Source organism: Callorhinchus milii, unplaced genomic scaffold, assembly GCF_018977255.1.
Source record: "Callorhinchus milii isolate IMCB2004 unplaced genomic scaffold, IMCB_Cmil_1.0 Scaffold2, whole genome shotgun sequence".
Taxonomy (NCBI): Eukaryota; Metazoa; Chordata; class Chondrichthyes; order Chimaeriformes; family Callorhinchidae; genus Callorhinchus; species Callorhinchus milii.
Window position 1 is genome coordinate 46,808,268 of NW_024704743.1, and position 20,395 is coordinate 46,828,662.

Genomic DNA, 20,395 nt, shown 5'->3' on the forward strand with positions numbered 1-20,395 from the left:
TATGAGATTGCTGGTTGCTTAAAATAAATGCAACATCTGCATGAACAGAGGAATGCTGTCACTATGATCAGAATAATTTATTGATCAGAATGTGCATCAGTATAAACGTACAGGATTTATATGAGCACAAGACAGTTCTGTCAATAACAGATGAGACCTATGGAAATGAAGTATCTCAGTCAATATGTGCTTCAAAGGTGTTTACTAATATACAATGTATCAATATTCAAAAACTGCAGCATCAAGTCTCCAAATATAGTATTTGTAACAGTTTCAGGTCACTTGCAGAATTTCTAAGTGAATTAAATGCTTCTCATTTGATTTCCATTTTGATTAATAGTTGGGGTAACTAATTGGTTTAAAACATTGCAATTAAATATAAGTATCTTTTGGAAATATTCCTGGGGATGCAATGATCCTGTGATATGTAACATCTTACATAATGGAGGATTAACATCAGGTGCAGTTTTTGACCCAACAATTTCTGTTGCAAAGCATGAATTCTAACTCATGGTTATCCTGGAGATTATCTGCCTTGCCCTTTCCCTCACCACCATTAAAGCTTGCTTTAAAACCTTTCCAACTAACGTTTGGTCATACTTTTTCCCGGTTAGCTCTATGAAGTGCTTTGAGACACCCTCCCAATGTGAAATTGTATCAGTATTTCATACAGATTTTAAAATAACATATGTATTGCATGTCTGATTAATGGCTTCGTTATGCTAAATTAAAATTGCTGGAGGATCCTATTTAGCCTTGAGCAAGACTAAAGATTAGAATAAAGTCCCTTTCCCACACAAATAAGTGGAACAGACTCCCAGCAAAGTAGCTAAAGCTGTGTCAGTATGAACTGTTGCATGATTCTGCAAATAGTGTAATCAGAATCAAAGAATCTTACAGCACAAAATTGAGCCATTTGGCCCATCGACAGGAATCGACTTAATTCTGCTCTTCTGCTCGCTCCCCACACCCTGTATTTCTCCTCTATTTCAAGCATGTATCTGATTCTCATTTGAAAGAGTTTAATGAACACATCTTAAACAGTAGTTTGTGGCTGAGAATTATATTTTCCAGGCCCCTTTGTGTAGGCATTTTCCAAATATTTCCTTTAATTTTTGTTGCCATCCTAGATTTGTGCCCTCCCATTAATTATTAAAACACACGTTTTCATTCAGTATTGAGTAGCCACCTTTGGAAGGAAATATTGGCCTCTGAGAATGTTTAATAACAGTGAATAAACTGGAATGAAGGAAGTTTGGCTATCATAAGCAGCTAGATGAACTTGGTTTGTATTCCCTCGTACTAAGATTACAATTATTCCTAAAACAATGATTTGGGTGATCTGAATGATTTGATGGTCTCTAAGATGGCGGGAATTAACAAGACACATAGAAAATGATCGTTCCTTTTAATAAAAGGAATCCAGAGCGAGGATCTCAAAACCAGAACCAAGACTATTAAAAGTGAATCCAGAAGCCATTTGTCCTTACGAAAGAATATTTGCTCTTAAGAAAAATCAAAAAGTGATGAATATGGTTACCCATTTAATGGGTTATTAACTATCATATAATTTACTGACTGTGGTAAGTGTGTCCAATCCCTGCTGGTTGGGGTAAGCTTGTTAGAAAGTGGAACCGCTTGTTTGCCAAGGTCAGTAAAATTTAATGAACTAGAGAATCTCCCCTTAATTTGTTTTTGCTTATTGGGGATTGTGAAGAGCTCAGACTTTATCCTGTGTGAAGAGTGCTGTGTAAATGCACATTGGTTTTGTAAATAGTTCATAGTTTTAGGAACTATAATACAAAAATACTGAAGCTGTGCATAAGCAAATTTTATCCTGTTGTACAAAACAAAGGTGAAACATGAGGCTGGAAACAATATACAGTCTACCTCAACATCTGTCAGGGGAAAATGCTTGAAAACATTATACAGGATGCTATTAATTCTCTATCAAAACAAAAACATTTTGCAGTCTAGTTAACAGAGATTTAGAAGCAATATGTCATGCATCACAAATCTACTAGAATTTGTCTGAGGAAATTACTAAGGTAGTGGATGTAATTTACTTGAATTTGAAAAGCATTTGATAAAGTTGCATGCATGAGAATATTCAAGCATATGGAATTAATGGCAATTTCAGCGATAAGTGGAAAAAGTTCTGTGTGGGACGTGGTTAGTGGGATTCTGTATTAATCTGTTCTAAATCCTGCCTTAATTTCTAAATGACACGGGAAGCAGTATTTAATAATACTGGTGATATCAAGCAACATGTACGTACTAATAATATGAGGTGCAGATACAATATCCAGTTCATTTTGACCATTTAACAGATGGACAAAGAATAACAGATGGATTTTAATTTAGTTGAAAGATTTTTTAAATCATTTCTTGCATTAATTGAGGTGAGGATGTTATAATAATAATATAATAATAATCCTTGTATTTGATATAGTGCCTTACCATGTCATTGAGACATCTCAAATGCTTCACAAAATATATGATCAAACGAATTAACTGTATTTTGTGGGTGAAATATGGACTATAAAATATTAAATGCTGGACTCATTTTTTTAAAAAAGCCTTTCTCTTTGGCTCCATTATACTGTGAACATGGCTAACACTAGCACTGTCACTTCATCTGCTTCAATACGTCACAGCAAACTGGCGACGTAACTCCATCTAAGCTTTACCTTGTCCAGCTGCACAATAAGCTGAGTTTCCTCCCTCAATGCATTTTGTTTCCTCATGGCCTTATTATTCTTGAGGAGAGCAATGTATTATGTGCAGAGTACGTAGTTTATTGCTTTTGCTTTGGTTTCTTGGCATAATGGAACCGTGGTCTGAATCCTTATGAGCAATTGGAATTGGCATTTGCTGCTTTTTATTCATTTTGTGTTTGGGAACTGGAATGTGACACTACTTCAAGTGACAGAAGGTGCAAAGCAAGAGCACGACCTCTCAATCTACAATAACCACTTCATTCCCTGGCGCATTGAACAAGTGGTAACATCACTAGAATTCTATCCTTCATGATAACACAAAGATTAGCTTGTAATTAACAGAAAATAAATATGTAAACAGCATTTATGAATAAGCTATAAATAAATCTGGACCCACTCCGCTGTCTGGCGTGAAGGGTGCTATATAAATGCAAATTGTTGTTGGACAAGGCCTGGCAGACATTTAGATCATTTTCACAGTAGGGTCAGTCCCCACAAATAGCCACAAGGTGAATGATAATAATAATAATCCTTGCATTTGATCTAATGCCTTATTACATCACAGAATATACTGTAAAGTGAATGGACTGTATATTTTGTGGACGAAACGCAGCAATCAATTGTGCACAGCAGTGTCCCACAAACCATCACGGATTGAGTGACCAAATATTTCTTTAGCAGTGCCAGTTATTTTTATTGTTGGTTGCTTTCTGCCAGGCAGACAAGAATGCAAAGAGATATGAGTGAAAAATATTTCCTTTCAACTGTTCACTACTCACTGCTGATATCATTGTTCCTCAGTGTTGGAGAATAAGCTGTGAGAAACAGCTGGATAGGTTATTGCCCTTCAGCCTCTTAAAGGCACATCTTAGGATGGCGGGGGAACCTTATAACTCTCCGAGACACTATCCAGGGTAAAGGATATATCCTTTTTTTGTGTGGTGGGGTGGAGGTCAACTGGGTGTCTGACACTTGTGCAAGCCCATCACCATGTTTAAGAGTATCCAAACCAAACTATGATTTCCATATATCCCAATACACATGGAAATTCCAGGGATAGATTGTTGGAATAGAATGTGCACTCTCTCCCTGGAGGGACCCATCCTGTTACACAATTTCGGAAAGTATTAGGTGCAGATTGGCAAGAAATAAGGTTTCGAGACCCCAGCGTGTGCGTATAGAGGTATGTAAGTTGTTAAAATATGATAGAAATACTTATATATGTCAGGTTCAGTGTTGTGAAGAGCATATTTTAGATGACCACTAAGTTTTTTTTACGCAGTGTAATTAACAGTTGAATACCAGGAAAGGTGATGTAATCCGGGACATTGGACTCCTTTAAGAAATGATGTGAGACTATAATTGGTAGATTTGGTATTCTGAAACGGTGACATCAAGTGCTGAAAGTCCTTCTTCATTTGAACCACTTGATGCTGAAACCAAGCTGTAAAGTTAGATGACTAATAGACATAATTGCTAGTATTCAAAAGACAATGGGAAATTAAACAGATAGAAAAATGTGAAGAAATATACCTCAGGACTGGAAACCTTAATCAAGTGGTAAAACTGTAAAATGAATTTGGAGTGATTGTTGTACATTAACTAGATCTTTATCTAGATAAAGATTAACAGCTGGGAGAGATTCCCTGTTACATTAGTTACCAGCTTGGCAATATCACTTATGCTTCCTGTAATGAGAGTGGTTCTGGAAAAAGATTACTTTGTATTTCCTCCCTTTATTGAGAACCATAAATCAACAGAAAATACACTAGGATTCATTTCAAAGGCTACCTGAATAAGCTGAGTGTTAGTTGAATCCCATTGCAACTCTGTAAAAAGCAGTTCTTTGTGCATAGCAGTGATCGCATGACTAAGATTATTGGTAGCCTAAAATGTTCAGTCCCTACAGTCTTTTTGACTGTAATTTCTTTCAGTTGTACACATCAAAGGGAATCCTGAGTACCATTCTATGTGGTGGGCAGAGTCACGGGTGATTGCTATATGACCGAGTGCTAAAATTGACACTATGTTAAACCATTGAAAAACACTGAACTGGTGCAGAAAGATGTTTTCTACAATTACAGAAAGGTTTTGCAGTGCGTCTTCTTCTTTCCTTCAATAATTCTTCATTTCAAGTAATTCAGTTTTGTATTTGAAATCATTTGGTACTGAACAGTCTCCACTCCTTCTTTCAATGTCGTTCTCCCCTTGTACCTCTAGCCAAGAGGGCAGCACATTGGATTATAAACTTGTGCATAACTTTTATTACTTCCGTGTATTTCTTTTGTCAGAGGTTCAGTTAGAGAGGGATTTTAATAAATGCTATTTTTCTTATGGTCTTCCTATGTGGAATTCCTTGCTGGCACAGTTTTAATTAACTCAAGGATCTGGATTCAACGATATTGTATAAACATGCTTTATGTTTTTTGCCCAGCCCTATGTTATTTCTGGGGTTGAGGGGTGACGACAGTTTTATGTAAATGCTCTCTAATTCACAGTGCTAGTCGAGCAAATATTTTTAGAATATTGTATAAACAAGACAAGTAGATTGCAGGATTACATTGCTAAATCAATTGAGTTCATATTCTGAGGGGTCAGGGTGAAGTTATATAATGCTCTGGTCAGTCTGCACCTGGAGTTCTGCCTACAGTTCTATTTGTCATGACCTAGAGATGGTGCAGTGAAGAGCAACGAAGATGAGGAAAGAACAAAGACCAACAATGTGACAAGTGGATGTGTATTACATCACGGCTTCAAGACGTCTCAAAGTGCTTCACAGAATATACTGTAAAGTGAATTGACCGTATATTTTGTGTGCAAAGCATGGCAGACAATTGCGCACAGCAGTGTTCCCCACAAACAGTCGTGGATTGAGTGACCAATTTTTTTTTAGGAATTATTACCCCCAGAAAAGCGATCCGCTAATCGACTAACAACCATCTTCCTACTTACTGCTAGGTAAACAGAGGCGTGTGGAGTAACAACAACAACAACAAAATTACATTTATAGAGCGCCTTTCATGTCGGGAGGACATCCCAAAGCGCTGAACAGTCAGGTGTCGGGGCCCGAGCATAGGGGAGGGGTGAGGGGAGGCAGAGAGGTGGGAGAGAGACCAAAGGCACGGTTGAAGAGAAGGGTCTTGAGACCGGCCTTGAAGGAGACAAGGGAGGAAGCGAGGTGAAGGGACCATGGGATGGAGTTCCAGAGTGTGGGGGCACAGAGGCTGAAAGCCCGGCCACCAATGGTAGGGCGGATTGGGCGGGAGACATGGAGCAGGCCGGAGCCCGCTGAACGGAAGGAGAGGGCAGGTTGGTAGGGAGTCAGCAGGTCAGAGAGATAGGAGCGAGCAAGGCCATGGATTGCCCTAAAGGTGAGGACAAGGATCTTGAACTCGATCCTCTGGGGGATGGGGAGCCAGTGGAGTCAGACGAAGGTGGGAATGATGGGGTCACGGAGCCTGGTGTGTGAGAGTACACGAGCTGCAGAGCTTTGGATGACCTGCAGCTTGTGAAGGGAAGAGTTGGGAAGGCCGATGAGGAGGGAGTTCCTGGAATCAAGCCTTGAGGTGACGAATGGTGGGTGAGGGTTTCGGCAGCCTGAGGGGTGAGACAGTGACGGAGTCTGGCAATGTTGTGGAGGTGGTGGTAGGCAGTGCCTGGTCATGGCGCGGATGTGGGGGAGAAAGGACAGTTCAGGGTCAAACAAGATACCCAAGTTCCTGACTGGCTTAGTGAGGTTGAGTGTGCAGCCGTGGAGGCTGATGCTGCCAGCGCCTTTGGTGCGGAGTCGCTGGTGCGAGCCAATCAGGAGGGCTTCGGTCTTGCTGACATTGAGTTGGAGTTAGTTGACCCTCATCCAGGACTTGATGTCGGACAGGCAGTCGCTCAGGACGCCAGTACTCCTGGAGTTCAGGGTGGAGGCAGAGAGAGAGAGAGTTGGATGTCATCCGCATACATGTGGAAATTTACCCCATGTCTATGGATGACATCACCAAAGGGGAGCATGTGAAGAGGAGGGGACAGAGGACAGAGCCCTGAGAACACCACACGAGACAGTGTGGGGGCTGGAGGAGAAGGCGTTTGCCGCGACGAAGTGGAGGCGGTATGAAAGGTAGGGCCTGAACCAGTCAAGGACAGAACCTTGAAGTTTGAGATGGGAAGAGAGGCAGTGGAGGAGGATTGAGTGGTTCACTGTGTCAAAGGCGGCGGAGAGGTCGAGGAGGACGAGGAGGCAGAGGTAGCCCTGGTCACACATGGTCAGGTTGTCGTTTGTGACCTTGACCAGAGCAGTTTCCGTGCTGTGGGCAAACTTTGATATAAGGGCAAACGAAAAGGGGAGTGCTCAGTCTAACACTAAAACTAAACTCTAAAATATTCAGTGGACTATTGTGCAGTTGACCACAATTAAATCATCCAAACATCAGGGGTGTCATTGTGCAGGGGTGTCTGGCAGTTCACATGGAATGCAAGCTGGCAGAGAGATACTGTCAGATGTTCAAATTGCTTCCCCCCCCACCCCCGCCACAGAATACTGCATAACATGGGGGAGGAAATACAAAAATAATTTTTGGTATCTAATTTTCAGACTATGTGGCACTGTGGTTTTGTTTTATTTCTGATAGGATTTTGAAATCATGCAGAATGGTTGGAGAAGTGTGATCTGCTTTCTTTGTTGTGCACAAACAGAATTATGGCAATAAGACTGTTTGGGATCTAAAATTAATTAACTCTCCAGTTATCTTTTTATTCATTGGTCCTGAAGTGTTGTCCAGTTTGCAGTGAATATTTTACTCAATTGTAGTGATTATAGTTGCTTTTGACTCAAGGAATGCATTACAATATGTCCGTTAGGTGGGTGTGAAATGGTTCTGCAATTAGAAAAGATTTGGCATACTGTGTTTGATAGCCAAAAAGACAGCATGCTGGAGGTTAACCACGTAAAATACTAGTGACAAATTAAGTCTTATTGTTTTTAAAGACATTTCAGAATATTTTGCTTTGCCTGATGATTTCTGTAAATCAAGTTTATCGGTTTTGATGGTGAATATTGAGTGGAATAATAGAAATGTACAGGGCAATGGGGAGAAAAAAANCTTCTATTTACTATGTTTTGGTTTCAAGATTGGTTTGGGAAAAGAAAGGCAACTTTTGTATTAGTCCAGACAAGTTTGTATCCGAGGATGCTCCTGTTTTAAATGCTGCAGCTCTAAATTTTTGAAAACCTAATGAGTTGTTTATCCTTGTAAAAGAGAAGATTCTTCGTTTTTTAAAAAAAAATGCACTCTTGTTCACAGTAGCTGGAAATGCTCTATGAATGCTGAGCAGCTGAGCTTTCTTTGTATGAACTAAATGTTACGCCTGGTCAGCAGCTACTTTTGACCTGAGCCAGTGTCTGGAAGTTGGTAGCAGGCCGACAGCAATATGGCACCATTCCCAGAACAACCTCAGTTACTTCTCAGATCAGTCCAACTTGCTGTTATTGGTTCCCAAAATATATTGCACAGGGGTGCCAGGTTCGATCCCCAGCTTCCCTTTATACCACACCAGGTTCTCTGACCAAGATCGCTTTTTTCCACCTCCGCCACGTTGCCCGTCTCCGTCCTTACCTCAAAACCGACGCATCTGAAACCCTCATCCACACCTTTGTCACTTCCCAGCTGGACTATTCCAATGCCCTAACCCCAGCTCCACCATACACAAAATCCAATTAATTCAAAACTGCCACCTGGATACTCACCTGCACAGAACTCCATTCCCCATCACACCAGTCCTTGCCAGGCTCTACTGGCTCCCAATTACCGAACAGATCAATTTCAAGATCCTCTCACTCGTTTGCAAATCACTTAATTCCCTCACACCTCCCTACCTATCCGACCTGCTTACCCACCATTCCATCACCCGCTGCCTCTGCTCGGCTGGCCTTCTATTTGTCCCTTGTGCACTCCAATCCACCATCAGTGGCTGTGCCTTCAGCCACAACGCACTGAAACTCTTTCCCTCAATCCCTCCGCCGTGGCCCCTTCCTCTCTACCTTCAAATCCCGCTTATAGATCTTCCTTTTTGATTGTGCTTATGGTCATCTATCCCCTCCCTCCCCCTGTGGCTCTTTGTCAGACTCTGCCACTGTGAAGTGTTGTAATATTAAATATAAGGATGTGTAGATGTTGTGAAGTTCACAAATTAAAATGAACTAGAATGGTCCTGATATAATTTTGACTTGACTGTTACTTCTCAGTTCTGTATAAAGAGAGCACATTGTTGTATCTTTGCTCAGTGAACTCCTGTATTCATGTTCATAATTCTTATTAGTCTGGGTCAGGAGAAGGAAGGAGATGGGGGGAAGGAGGGTAATGCTTTGGGGGGGAGGAGGGTAATGCTTTGGGTGGGGGTATGAGGGAGATGTTTGGGGGGAGGAGGGGGATGATGTGGGGGGGAGGAGGGGGATGATGTGGGGGGAGGAGGGGGATGATGTGGGGGGAGGAGGGGGATGATGTGGGGGGAGGAGGGGGGGGGGGGGGGGGATGATGGGGGGGAGGAGGGGGATGATGTGGGGGGGAGGAGGGGGATGATGTGGGGGGAGGAGGGGGATGATGTGGGGGGAGGAGGGGATGATGTGGGGGGGGAGGAGGGGGATTCTAGAGTGGGGGAGGAGGGGGATTCTAGAGTGGGGGGAGGAGGGGGATGCTAGAGGGGGGGGAGGAGGGAGATGCTAGAGGGGGAGGAAGTGGATACTATGGAGGGGAGGGGGATGCTATGGAGGGGAGGGGGATGCTAGAGGGGGAAGCTATGGGGGGGAGGAGGGGGATGATAAGGAGGGGAGGTGAGGAGGAGGAGATGGAGGAGGAAGAGGTGAGGGGGAGGAAGATAAGCAACAACAACTTGGATTTATATAGCGCCCTCCAAACTGGACGGCGTCTCAGAGCGCTTTACAGTAACGGATCCCGGGGCCAAGCCAGGGGGAGGGAGGGGAAGGTGACCAAAGGCGCGGTCGAAAAGAAAGGTCTTCGGCAGCGACCTGAAATTGGGAAGGAAGGGAGCGAGACGAAGGGAGTGAGGAAGGCAGTTCCAGAGCCTCGGGGCATAGTGGCTGAAGGCACGGCCGCTGAGGGTGGAGCAGAGGACTCGGGGGACAAGGAGGAGGCCTGACCCGGGTACTGGTACTGTACGGGTACTGTTTTGAGGAGAGGAGTGCAGGGACTTGAATATAAGGATGAGGATCTTGAAATCGATCCTCTCTGGGATCGATGGAGGAGAGAGGGGGGGAGAGGGGAGGAGGAAGATATGTGTGCAGGAGAACAATATGGGAGGGGGGGGGGGAGAGAGAGCGGAAAGAATGCAGGTGGCCAAAGTGCGATTGTGAGAAGATTTGTGTAATGTTGATATGGAGTTGGTTAAATCATGCATGCGTAGTGCAGCCCATGGGCAAAGGGTCCACAGAACACCCGCTTTATGAGCCATAACTGGACTACATTTGTAAGATTTTGTTTGTTTCCAATATTGGACTAAATTGGTAATTATATTTTTTTATGTATTAAATTGTGAGGTTATGGGAGTTTGATACTTGTTGGAATCCAGTCAAACCCAGAATGGATCAATACTCATTTGATACAACAACAATGCTTTTAGTGTAACTGAAGGGACATGATGACATGTGTCTGTGTTCAATAAGTAATGAATTGTTGGTGAAAGGGCTGTAGGAACAAGTAGCTTAGTTTGATAGCAAATTGATGATATTCATTGGGATCTCACAACAGGAAAGAAAGGTTTGTCAGGACTATGTGTAGGAGGCTTGTTTCCAATCGCGTAAGAAGAAAAAGTTGAAAACACTTAAATTATTCCAAGGCTCCCAAAAACTCAGAGGAAGAATAATTGTACAATTGCAGGAGAGGATACGGGCTGTAACGTTCTGTACGGGGTGGAATTGGGTAGGCAGGTGAGCAGGGCATTGTAAAAGTCGAATAGGGAGGTGACAAAGTTGAAGAATAAAATGCTGAGCTTCCACACAAATACAATTATTATTCCTATTCCAACAACAACAACTTGCATTTCTTTAGCGCTCTTCACAAAAGTAGCATCTCGGAGCACTTAACAGCAATGTGGTTTGACACAGAAGTGGAAAGCGAGAGGAGTTGATTGGAGTCGCATCGGAAGAGGAAAGTCTTTAGATGTGATTTGACGAGAGGCAAAGAGGGAGCAAGGTGGAGAGATTAAGGCAGAGAATTCCATTTTCTTTGCAAATGTTTGTAAAATCTCCCTCCCCACACACACACTCACAGTAATGGTGGATTTCTTCCACTTAAGTACATTTTTTATTTCACAGATCCTCATTATGCTCACCTTAGCTAATGAGGTATTTTGCAAGTTCTAGCTGTATCTCATCCTCAGTTGTGAGAAGCTGTGAATTGACTTCCCACGGAGTCCTGTATCAATCACTTGATAACATTTGCCTGTGAAGTTCTTTCAGACATTTTGGTATTGTGGAGTCCTGCAGCTCAGTGGCTTGAGCACTCGCCTTGCAAGCCAGACACCTGGGTTCAATTCCAGGCAGGGCGAAACCTTGGGCAAGTTTCCTTACTCCACACGCCTAATAATAATCCCTCCAAAAACAAAAAAAAGATAAATTGGTCATTTTCAATCCACGACTGTTTGTGGGACACTGCTGTGTGCAATTGGCTGCCACGTTTCGCCCACAAATATATGGTTTATTCACTTTGCAGTCTATTCTGTGAAGCGCTTTGAGACGTCAAGAAGACGTAAAAAGCACTATATCAAATGCAAGGATTATTATTATTATGCAGACTGGTTGGCAGCTGTGAGTGCTTAATAATTGTTCATCCTCAGACAAGGGACTTGGACTCTCCAGCTATGTTAAATGAGTGAGATTCTGATTTTTAGTTCTTTATGGTACAACTGATCTATCAATTATTAATTATGCCTGTATAGAAACTTTCAAAAACATTAAAGCTCATGCAATGAATGGCAAATTATGAAATTGGATGGAAAATTGGCTTAGCAATAGATAACAGAAGGCGATGATAAATGGTGGAAACAGCCTGGGGCAGCAACAAGCAGTTCTGCAAAGGTCCGTGCTGAATCCTTTGCTGTTCACACTATCATAAATAACTTAAAGGAGTGCATTTATAACATTACAGTATTTGCTGGCAAGACTAAACTGTGGGGAAAAGTAAATTTACATAGATTTACATAGATTATACAGCATGGAAACAGGCGATTCAGCCAACCTAGTCCATGTCGATGTTTATACTCCACATGAGTCTCCACCCAATCCTAAATCTCTCCCATACCCTCCTATTCCCGTCTCCCTTATCTGTATATCAATCATGCACAAGACTAGAAAATGAATGTACAAAGATCATACCCAATTAAGTCAAACAACTAAAAGTGGTAGATGGATACAATATTAATTTGAACAAATGGAAAGTGAGGCATAGTGAACCATGTCCACAATGCATGTATGTGTCACATTAGCAGAAGGTATAATTATTGATCATGCATCAAAGGTTTCCAGTCAGTGTAGCTGCTGTTAAAAATGGTATTCAGTTGCATCACAAGGATATCTAACTAAAAGTCCAACAACAGTATTCTAACCTTGTATATATCATTTGGATTACCTGGTGAAAATTGCAGAATTTCATGTAATTATTAGTGGGTATTATTATTCCAATTAGTGGGACATGCAGTTTCTCCTAGTGTGAGGTGTAAGAGGAGGGGCATGTTATGAAATGAAACCCAGCAATCCTTAATTTACAGTCATATTAGACATGTGCCTCAGAACAGCCTTTTTGCATTGCATCACGCTGCCAGATGCCATCTTTATTTTCCAGTCACCTTCATAATTTGAGGTCCTGTTGTTTTTCCAGGATATAGTATTAAATACAACTAAGAATTGATTTAGTTAATTTCACAGTGTACAAATCTTAATCTTATCAATACCGGAGAGAAGTAGATAATGCCTTAAGCATTGCATATTTTGCTTTCATAGAGATAGTCCTATTTTGGATAGGGGGAAGAATTTTTAAAAAATCTATACTGTTGCAACTACTGCTTAGAAGTCAATTAACTTTACTGGTAAATGCCAACAAAACTTTGAAACAGATATATTTATGTAATCGGAAGAAAGTGACAGCTATAAAAGGTTTACTTTATAGGTTATTTTTCCAAAAGCCAAGAATTGAGATTGTCAGGCAAAGCAATAGTCTCAAGATTGTGGCTTCTGAGAATCAATAGAAGGAACTTTACTGAGAAATCAATTTTTCCAATTAGTGGGTCGTGGATGCCCAGTGGGACATGCAATTTCTCTTACTGTGAGCTGCAGGACGAGGGGGACTTAATTAAGTCAAGAGAGCTTCTTCAGAGGCAGACTTGACTCCTTATTCCATATTAATATCGCACAGTCTACTGAAGGTGTTACTTTTCAACTTGACTCAATACAGCATGTTCAATTTTTTTGGCTTTTTTCCTTTCGCCCCCCACCTCCCCCCAACCCCCCACAATCTTCTTTTTCTTTGCAAATGCAAACATTTAGCACTAATCAATCAAACACAACATTTAAATGATCTTAACAAGATTTATCTGCTGCAGTCAGCAGACAAATGTTGTCCTCATTTCCACCCCAGGGGAGAGGATACTTTTGAACTGTGGCTGAATAATGAAACCAGCAGAGTGCTGAAATAGCTGGAAATCAATGCACACTGCATGATCTAATGGCAGGAATGCAAGTCACCATTGTGGGAATTTCTTGAATATTCCTCTTCAATCATGAAAAGGATAATGTATACTTTTCTTTTAAAAATAACTTGCTATGTGTTTTTTTTATACAGCTTCTAATTTACTCTGATTTTACAGATTGCTTTATAAGGGAAAAAATGCCAATTCATTTTTGACTGGGTGCAATGTATAATTCATTTTGATTGAGGTGGCTTTATGTCGACACAGACTCTTAATTTTGAAGTGCTGACTCCAGGTGGAATCAATATATTGAGCCCAAAAGGAAATTATTGGCAAAAAGGGCAGAATTCTTGAAAAATAGTGCCTTCATTTCCAAGGGATTGTTATTTCTTTGAGGAATTTTTACATCTTGCCATTCACTATTTGTACCCTTGATTCCTTATGATTTTCAGAGACTTTTGTGAGCCAAATCTGAAATGTACTCCAAATATTTTGTTATATAGCTGAAGGTTGATTACAACCAATTATACAGTTTAAGTGTTTGGATCTACCAAAGAAAAGTTACAACCAGCCTTATTCGCCAATGGTTTCTCTGCCAGCCCCCCCATAATCTTGTGTGGTGTTGTTAGAGGCTCTGACCTTGGTCCCCTCCTCTTCAACTTCTACATGGTCCAGCTTGGTGACGTCATCTGCAGACATGGCCTCGACTTCCACATGTATGCGGATGACACCCAACTCTATCTCTCTACCTCCATCCTCGATTTTTGAAGGAATTCTTACCCCTGGTAAGAATTCGCCAAACGACTAACTACCGGGTTCCTACTTACTGCTAGATAAATGGAGGCGTATGGACTAAGGAAACTTGCCCAACATTTCGCCCTACTGAGAATAGAACCCAGGTCTCTCGGTTGCGAGGTGAGTGCTCTGACCATTGAGCTACAGGACTCATCACAATAGAATTAAGGCATGCTATTAAAAATGACTGCACATTGAACTCAATTGCCTGGAATTTCGTTATGCTCCACTTCTATCATCGCTTCATTGAGGTTTTGGGTCAGATTTAAAAACTCCCGGTAAAGCATCAATAGGAGGTGGTTTTAAATCAGAAATGATTTGCATCAGCTTTTGTGCAAATGCAACAGATCCAACATTGATGACAAATATATTGTACAAAATCCTTTGTCACATTATAACCTTATGACACCAGTGTTAGAGAAAAGGGAACAGCCTCACTTTTTTCTCTAACCACTGTGTTATAATGTGACAAAGGATTTTGTACAATATGTTTGTTGATGTGTAAGATTGTAAGATTGTGGTTTTAGATCAGAAATGATTTGCATCAGCTTTTGTGCACCTGCAAAGATCCAGCATTGATGACTGGGCTTCACTTCTCTTTCTGACCACTGATGTTCTGATGTAATGAATGATTTGTACAATATTTTTGGTGACACCTAAGTTAGTGTGCAAAGAATTTCAGTAATGTGAATGTATTGGTGTGTAATCTGGTAGCCTCTAAATCAGATGGTTGGGGGTTCAAGCCCTAAGATGGGACTTGGAATTTATATAGTCTATATAGACCCTTAATCCATGTTTTCATTACATCAGGAACTATATCAACTAACTGCTTGATTTCTGCCCCTCCCGAAATTAATTAACGGTCTGAGAATGTTTTATCGGTGATGGGGATGTCCAAGACAGTAATGCCTCAGGTAACCACCACGTCAAGGGGTGACCTGAATGCGGGTCGCAGAGGTAATGTGGAGGTAGAGAGAAGGGAGGAGAAGTCAGCAGAGGTGGAGCCAGAGAGGTTGAAGTGAAGGTTGAAGTTGCTCAGGATGAGGAGACGTTCAGCGCACAGGCTGAGGAAAGATAGAAGGGCAGTGATGTCAGAGACAAAAATGTTGAAAAGTTTGAGGGAGGAATGAGAGATGAGAATTTCAAAGCAAAGGAATGTTCAGGAGGACCAAGTGTAGACCACGAGATGAGAACCACAGTCGTGGGGTATGATGGAAGGTATAACCAGGCAAATGACATCAGCGAGAGGAAAGGTGTTGCCAGAGTTGATGCCACCAACTGAGACAAGCTAACACCTAAATTGCCAGTGAACTTAATCCTGTGAAGTGCTTTGAGATATCTTCCCGAGGTGAAAGGAAATATCAGGATTGTTATTAACTTCTGACTTGCAATTCTCATTTGATTTGAATGTTTTATTGCCTGTATAAATGTATGTTTTGGTATCAGGTTTATATAGTGTTTCTCTTGATCTTTTTGTTTCCAGAATGGCTGCGGCTCCTCCCAGCTTCTGCTTTGTAGCTCTGCCACCTGCCACCGAAGCTGCATGTGTAATATTTGGGATAAACTCAGCAAGACCTAACAATGAAGTCCAGGAAGTAGTTTATTTTCCCACTACCTGTCATGAACCAGGATCCAAGGTTCAGGTAAGTGATCTGTTTGTGATATTACACCTTGAACGACTGCATAGTCTGCAAATAATAATAATAATCCTTGCATTTGATATAGTGCTTTTCAGGTCGGGAGGATGTCCCAAAGCGCTTCACAGAACACACTGTAAAGTGAATTGACTGTATACTTGTGGGCGAACGCGGCAGCCAATTGCACACAGCAACGTCCCACAAACAGTCGTAGATTGAAAATGACCAATTTATTATTGTTTTTGGTTTTGGAGGGATTATTATTAGGCGTGTGGAGTAAGCAAACTTGCCCAAGGTTTCGCCCTGCCTGGAATTGAACTCAAGTCTCTCACTTGCAAAGCGAGTGCTCTAACCACTGAGCTACAGGACTCCAAATCAGCAAAGCTGCATTCCTTGATCCTAGTATATTCTAGACCAGCGCAGCACCTACTCATTATAATCTCAAATATTTTGATGACCTTTCCTGTTTAATTTTTAGATGTCCCTGGGTCAGTTGATAACACTCGTCTGAGTTAGAACACGCCCTACATCAAGTCTCACATAGTCCAGCCTGACACTCTAATACAGTGCTGGGGGATTCCTGCATTATTGGAGTTGCCATCCTTCACTTTACAGTAAAATCCTGTGAAGCACGTTGAGATGTTTCGACATAAGATGCTATATCAAATGCAAGTACAGTATTATTAATAATAAATAGGGATTTTATTTTGATTCTGAATTTTTCTTCAGAAAGGCCTAATTTCTCTGTAACAGAAATGTTCTGCTCCGAAGAAGCTGAATACTGTCACGTCAAAATGTATCCATTCAAAATTGGATTTTCATGTGATAATGCACAGTATTGACATAATCCTTTTCACGTGAACTTTGGAAAAAAAGGAATGGTTTTACCACCTGGTATTGTTGACTGTGATTAGTATAGTCAGTGCATTTTAACAGTCTGTTCACAGATTTAATAGATGGAAAACTCAAGAGTACATAAATTATTTTGGAAAAAGTTGGATGCTTGAAAAAGAGAAGTATTAAAGGGTGTGAATAGCGAGTAGAAGAATTAGATAAGAGTAGGTGTTTCGTTTGGATAATGAAGCTCAGTATAGTCCCGACGGTCTGAATGGCTTGTTTCTGTGCTGTAGCATTCTTTGATGTCAGCAAAATTAGCACGTAGTCAGCGTCGCCACATAGACTGGCTACATGTATTCAGTGCAACATCTGACGTAATGTCTACAGTGAAAGAAATTAATGCATCAAAAGATTTTCCTTTGTCTCCACACTGATACATTTCTTTGGTTTATAAAAAGCTTCTGCCTGATTTGAGGTCTCATCACAACAACTACTATGCCAATTGTACAACTTAGTGTGATGTGGCACAGGCCCGCTTGATCTTATCAGTCTCCGTTCTCCTGTGCTTTTATCTGGTATTTGCTCATCTTTATTTTCTTTCCAATTTTAGTATTAATCCCTGCTGAAAGTGGTAGAGCTTTATTGTAGCAGTCTGAGAATGCATTTTGCTTCTGTGAAAGTTTCTTGTGGTGCTTATTTGTTGTTTGCAAATAATTGTTAATGTTTTTAAATTTATCTCCTGGTGTTTAAAAATGTAAACACATTTCAATTTCAGACTTGGTGAGAATTTTTTTTGACTGAGAGCCTTTTTGGAGATCAAGGTAGACCAGGACTCTAGCAGAAAATGTCTTCAATGATATTGTAGGAATTTTAATTTCCACCTGAACAGACAGTTTTTTTAGTGAGCCTGGTGTCTGACACATGTGGAAACCCATCACCATGCTTGAAAGTGCATCCCACCTATACATGGAAATTCCATCAAGACCTTGTTTAACATCTCATATTAAAAGATGGCACCTTTGACAATGTCCAGTACTGTACTCAGTACTCCAGTCAGGCCTCCATTGTACTGTGATATACATTACTGTACCATGTACCCAGTATTGTGCTATCTGCTTGGATTATGAGCTTGGGTCTCAGTGTGAGTGTACCAATGGAGCTAAACTGAAACTTGCATATAATTTTCATCTCTTTAGTCAGCACAGTACTTTTTTACATTACTGAGATTGTGCAGTTGCTGAATTAGACTAGATGAATCAATTGGAGAAAAACACCAGTGCAGACTTGATGGCCGAATGAACTTTTTCTGTGCTGTAGCATTCTATAAATCTGTATCGACTTTGCAGTTGTCTGAAATATATTACCAAAGCTATCCCTCTAGTGCATTAATTGTTAAACAAATACAATTACAAAAGACTCTAATTTCATTTTTGATTTTCATATTCTAGGTTCAGCAGAAAGTGAAGAGAACAAATGTCTCATTAAGTTGATTCCAGTATTTGCTTAGAGAAGAAAATGTCTGTTGTGTTATGAATGGAGACTCATTGCATTTCCACAGCCTAAATGCACGGGACAATGACCCTGGTTTAGTGAGCATTAGTTGACTTTGGACATTTGCTTTCAAAAGCCGAGGATTTTTNGGCAGTCTGTCTGGGATGGAGCTTGATATAGGCAGGAGAAGTGGTGCATAGTGGTTTGCTGCTGGTATTTCTGTAGTACATTTGAGGCTGTTCTGTGAAGATTTGTGGATTAATATATATTGAGGTTTATGATCTGTGTGGATTTTTTTGCATTGATACACGATAATATCTATTTTATGGCACTAAAAATAGTGATCTTTTCATTTTAGGGAACCTTGAGGAAACACATCACTATTTTTAGTGAGCATAACATTGACCTGCAACTGCTCGTATTTTGGGATATAAACATGGAGGCCTGACTCAAGTGCAAACAACTCTGGTGATTTTCTGATTGTGATCTTAGAGAATCAACAATTCTTCAGTGCTGGTTTGGATATTCTCTAACAACAAGTAGGTCATCCTCATCAAGACCACTTGATTGAAGCTGTGATTGAAACAAAAAAAGCCTCAATGTATTTAAGAGAGAGCTTGATACATAATAATAATAATCCTTGCATTTGATATAGCGCCTTATCAAGTCTTTGAGACTTCTCAAAGCGCTTCCCAGAATACACTGTAAAGTGAATTGATTATTTTGTGGGCGGATGAGGGAGAAAGGAATAGAGGGGTGTAAGAGAGAGGATTAGTAAGCATGGGAGTTCATATGGAGTATAAAAACCAGCATGGACTAGCTGTTTCTGTGCTGCATCATTCCAAGTAATTCTAAGTAACTATGTATAACATAGTTGATTGTAATAACCAGAGAATATTGGAGCATATTTGCAGTCCTAAATCTACAACAGTTTCTGAGAATTGAGACACAAAATGCATCTAGTCTTTCTTTATTGTTGTGTAATATCCAGCTGAAGTTACTTGAAATCTGCTTTCATCTCTTACTCCAAAAGCTGCTATCATATACTTGTGACAAAATATCTGAATATTGCATTCATCTGAAAAGAAACAGACAGGCTAGAGATTGAAGCTGATGTGAGACGCTGAAATTAAATAGTATATTGTGAGTTTGAATACATATTTATCAGGTAGTGAATTTAAGTTGCAAAGAAATCCCATGTTGACATACAAATTAGTTATTTGCATGCATTATATGAACTCCTACCAGAAATGAGCAAGTATAGTGAGATTGGTTGTCATGATAGCATAATGATAAAAATCTTTGGTAACAATGTGAGGTGCGTGTTCATTCTGTTCACAAGCTTATGGTTGGTGTTTCTACTCCCTGACAAATATTTACCAAAATATAATCTGTACTTGGTAAAGATGTAAATTTTCAACAAAGAGGAGAGTAGCTATCATTGGAGAGTCAGCAAATGGGTTACAGGTCCTGATGTGGAACTTAAACCCATGACCATCTGACACCGAGATGAGAGTGCTACCATTAGATCTGCAATGACCTACATCATCCATCCAATAAAAATGGTAGCTTCAGATCCTGCATGGGTGTGTCATATGATAACAAATAATTTGCAGTTTGCTCCAGAATATTAAAACTAATTTTATTGACCAAGAAAATATTAACATTTATCCTGTAAGTTGGCTGAATGACAAAAAAAGGAATATCATTAATACTGAGACCCTGGGCCAATCCTTTAAAGAACTATAAGCGGGAATTGATTCTGCTATGTTTTAATGAACAAAGGGTACATGTCAAAGAGTGATTTATCCACGATAAAAAGTATTGAGTGCTGCCAGTTGCATAATTCATCAGCCACCATGGCCATGATGTAAGTGATTTTTTTTTGTAAACTCTCAGTCCCTGGTGTATTCTGTTTATGGTATATGGTTCTTTTAGCCACCATTTAATTGTGTTCCATTCTGATTATTTCTGGAATACTTAATAGTACATAATTTAAAAGAAGCTGGGGAATAATGTGTAAAGTCAAATATTGGAAAGAGGCCTGGAATTGTGGGGGGGAAACTAAGCTTTCAACATTTTAACCAGAGTCCTGTTTATTAATAATATAAATAATAAATCATCCTTGCATTTGATGCAGTTCCTTTCACATTAGGAGGATGTCTCCAAGTGCTTCACGGGATTTTAATGTGAAGTGCATTGACTTTATTTTTGTAGGTGAACAAC

At 40.5% G+C, this 20,395-nt stretch overlaps 1 protein-coding gene across 2 annotated transcripts in view; it reads left to right on the plus strand.

Annotated features, from left to right (window-relative positions):
- Nucleotides 1-20,395, plus strand: part of LOC103187492 (secernin-1) — a 64,093-nt gene that overhangs the window by 2,888 nt on the left and 40,810 nt on the right. For both annotated transcript variants that reach the window (XM_042332391.1, XM_042332390.1), the window contains exon 2: nt 15,688-15,847. In XM_042332391.1, coding sequence (XP_042188325.1) covers nt 15,689-15,847 — 159 coding nt within the window. In that variant the 5' untranslated portion in view covers nt 15,688. The remainder of the gene's footprint in view (nt 1-15,687; nt 15,848-20,395) is intronic.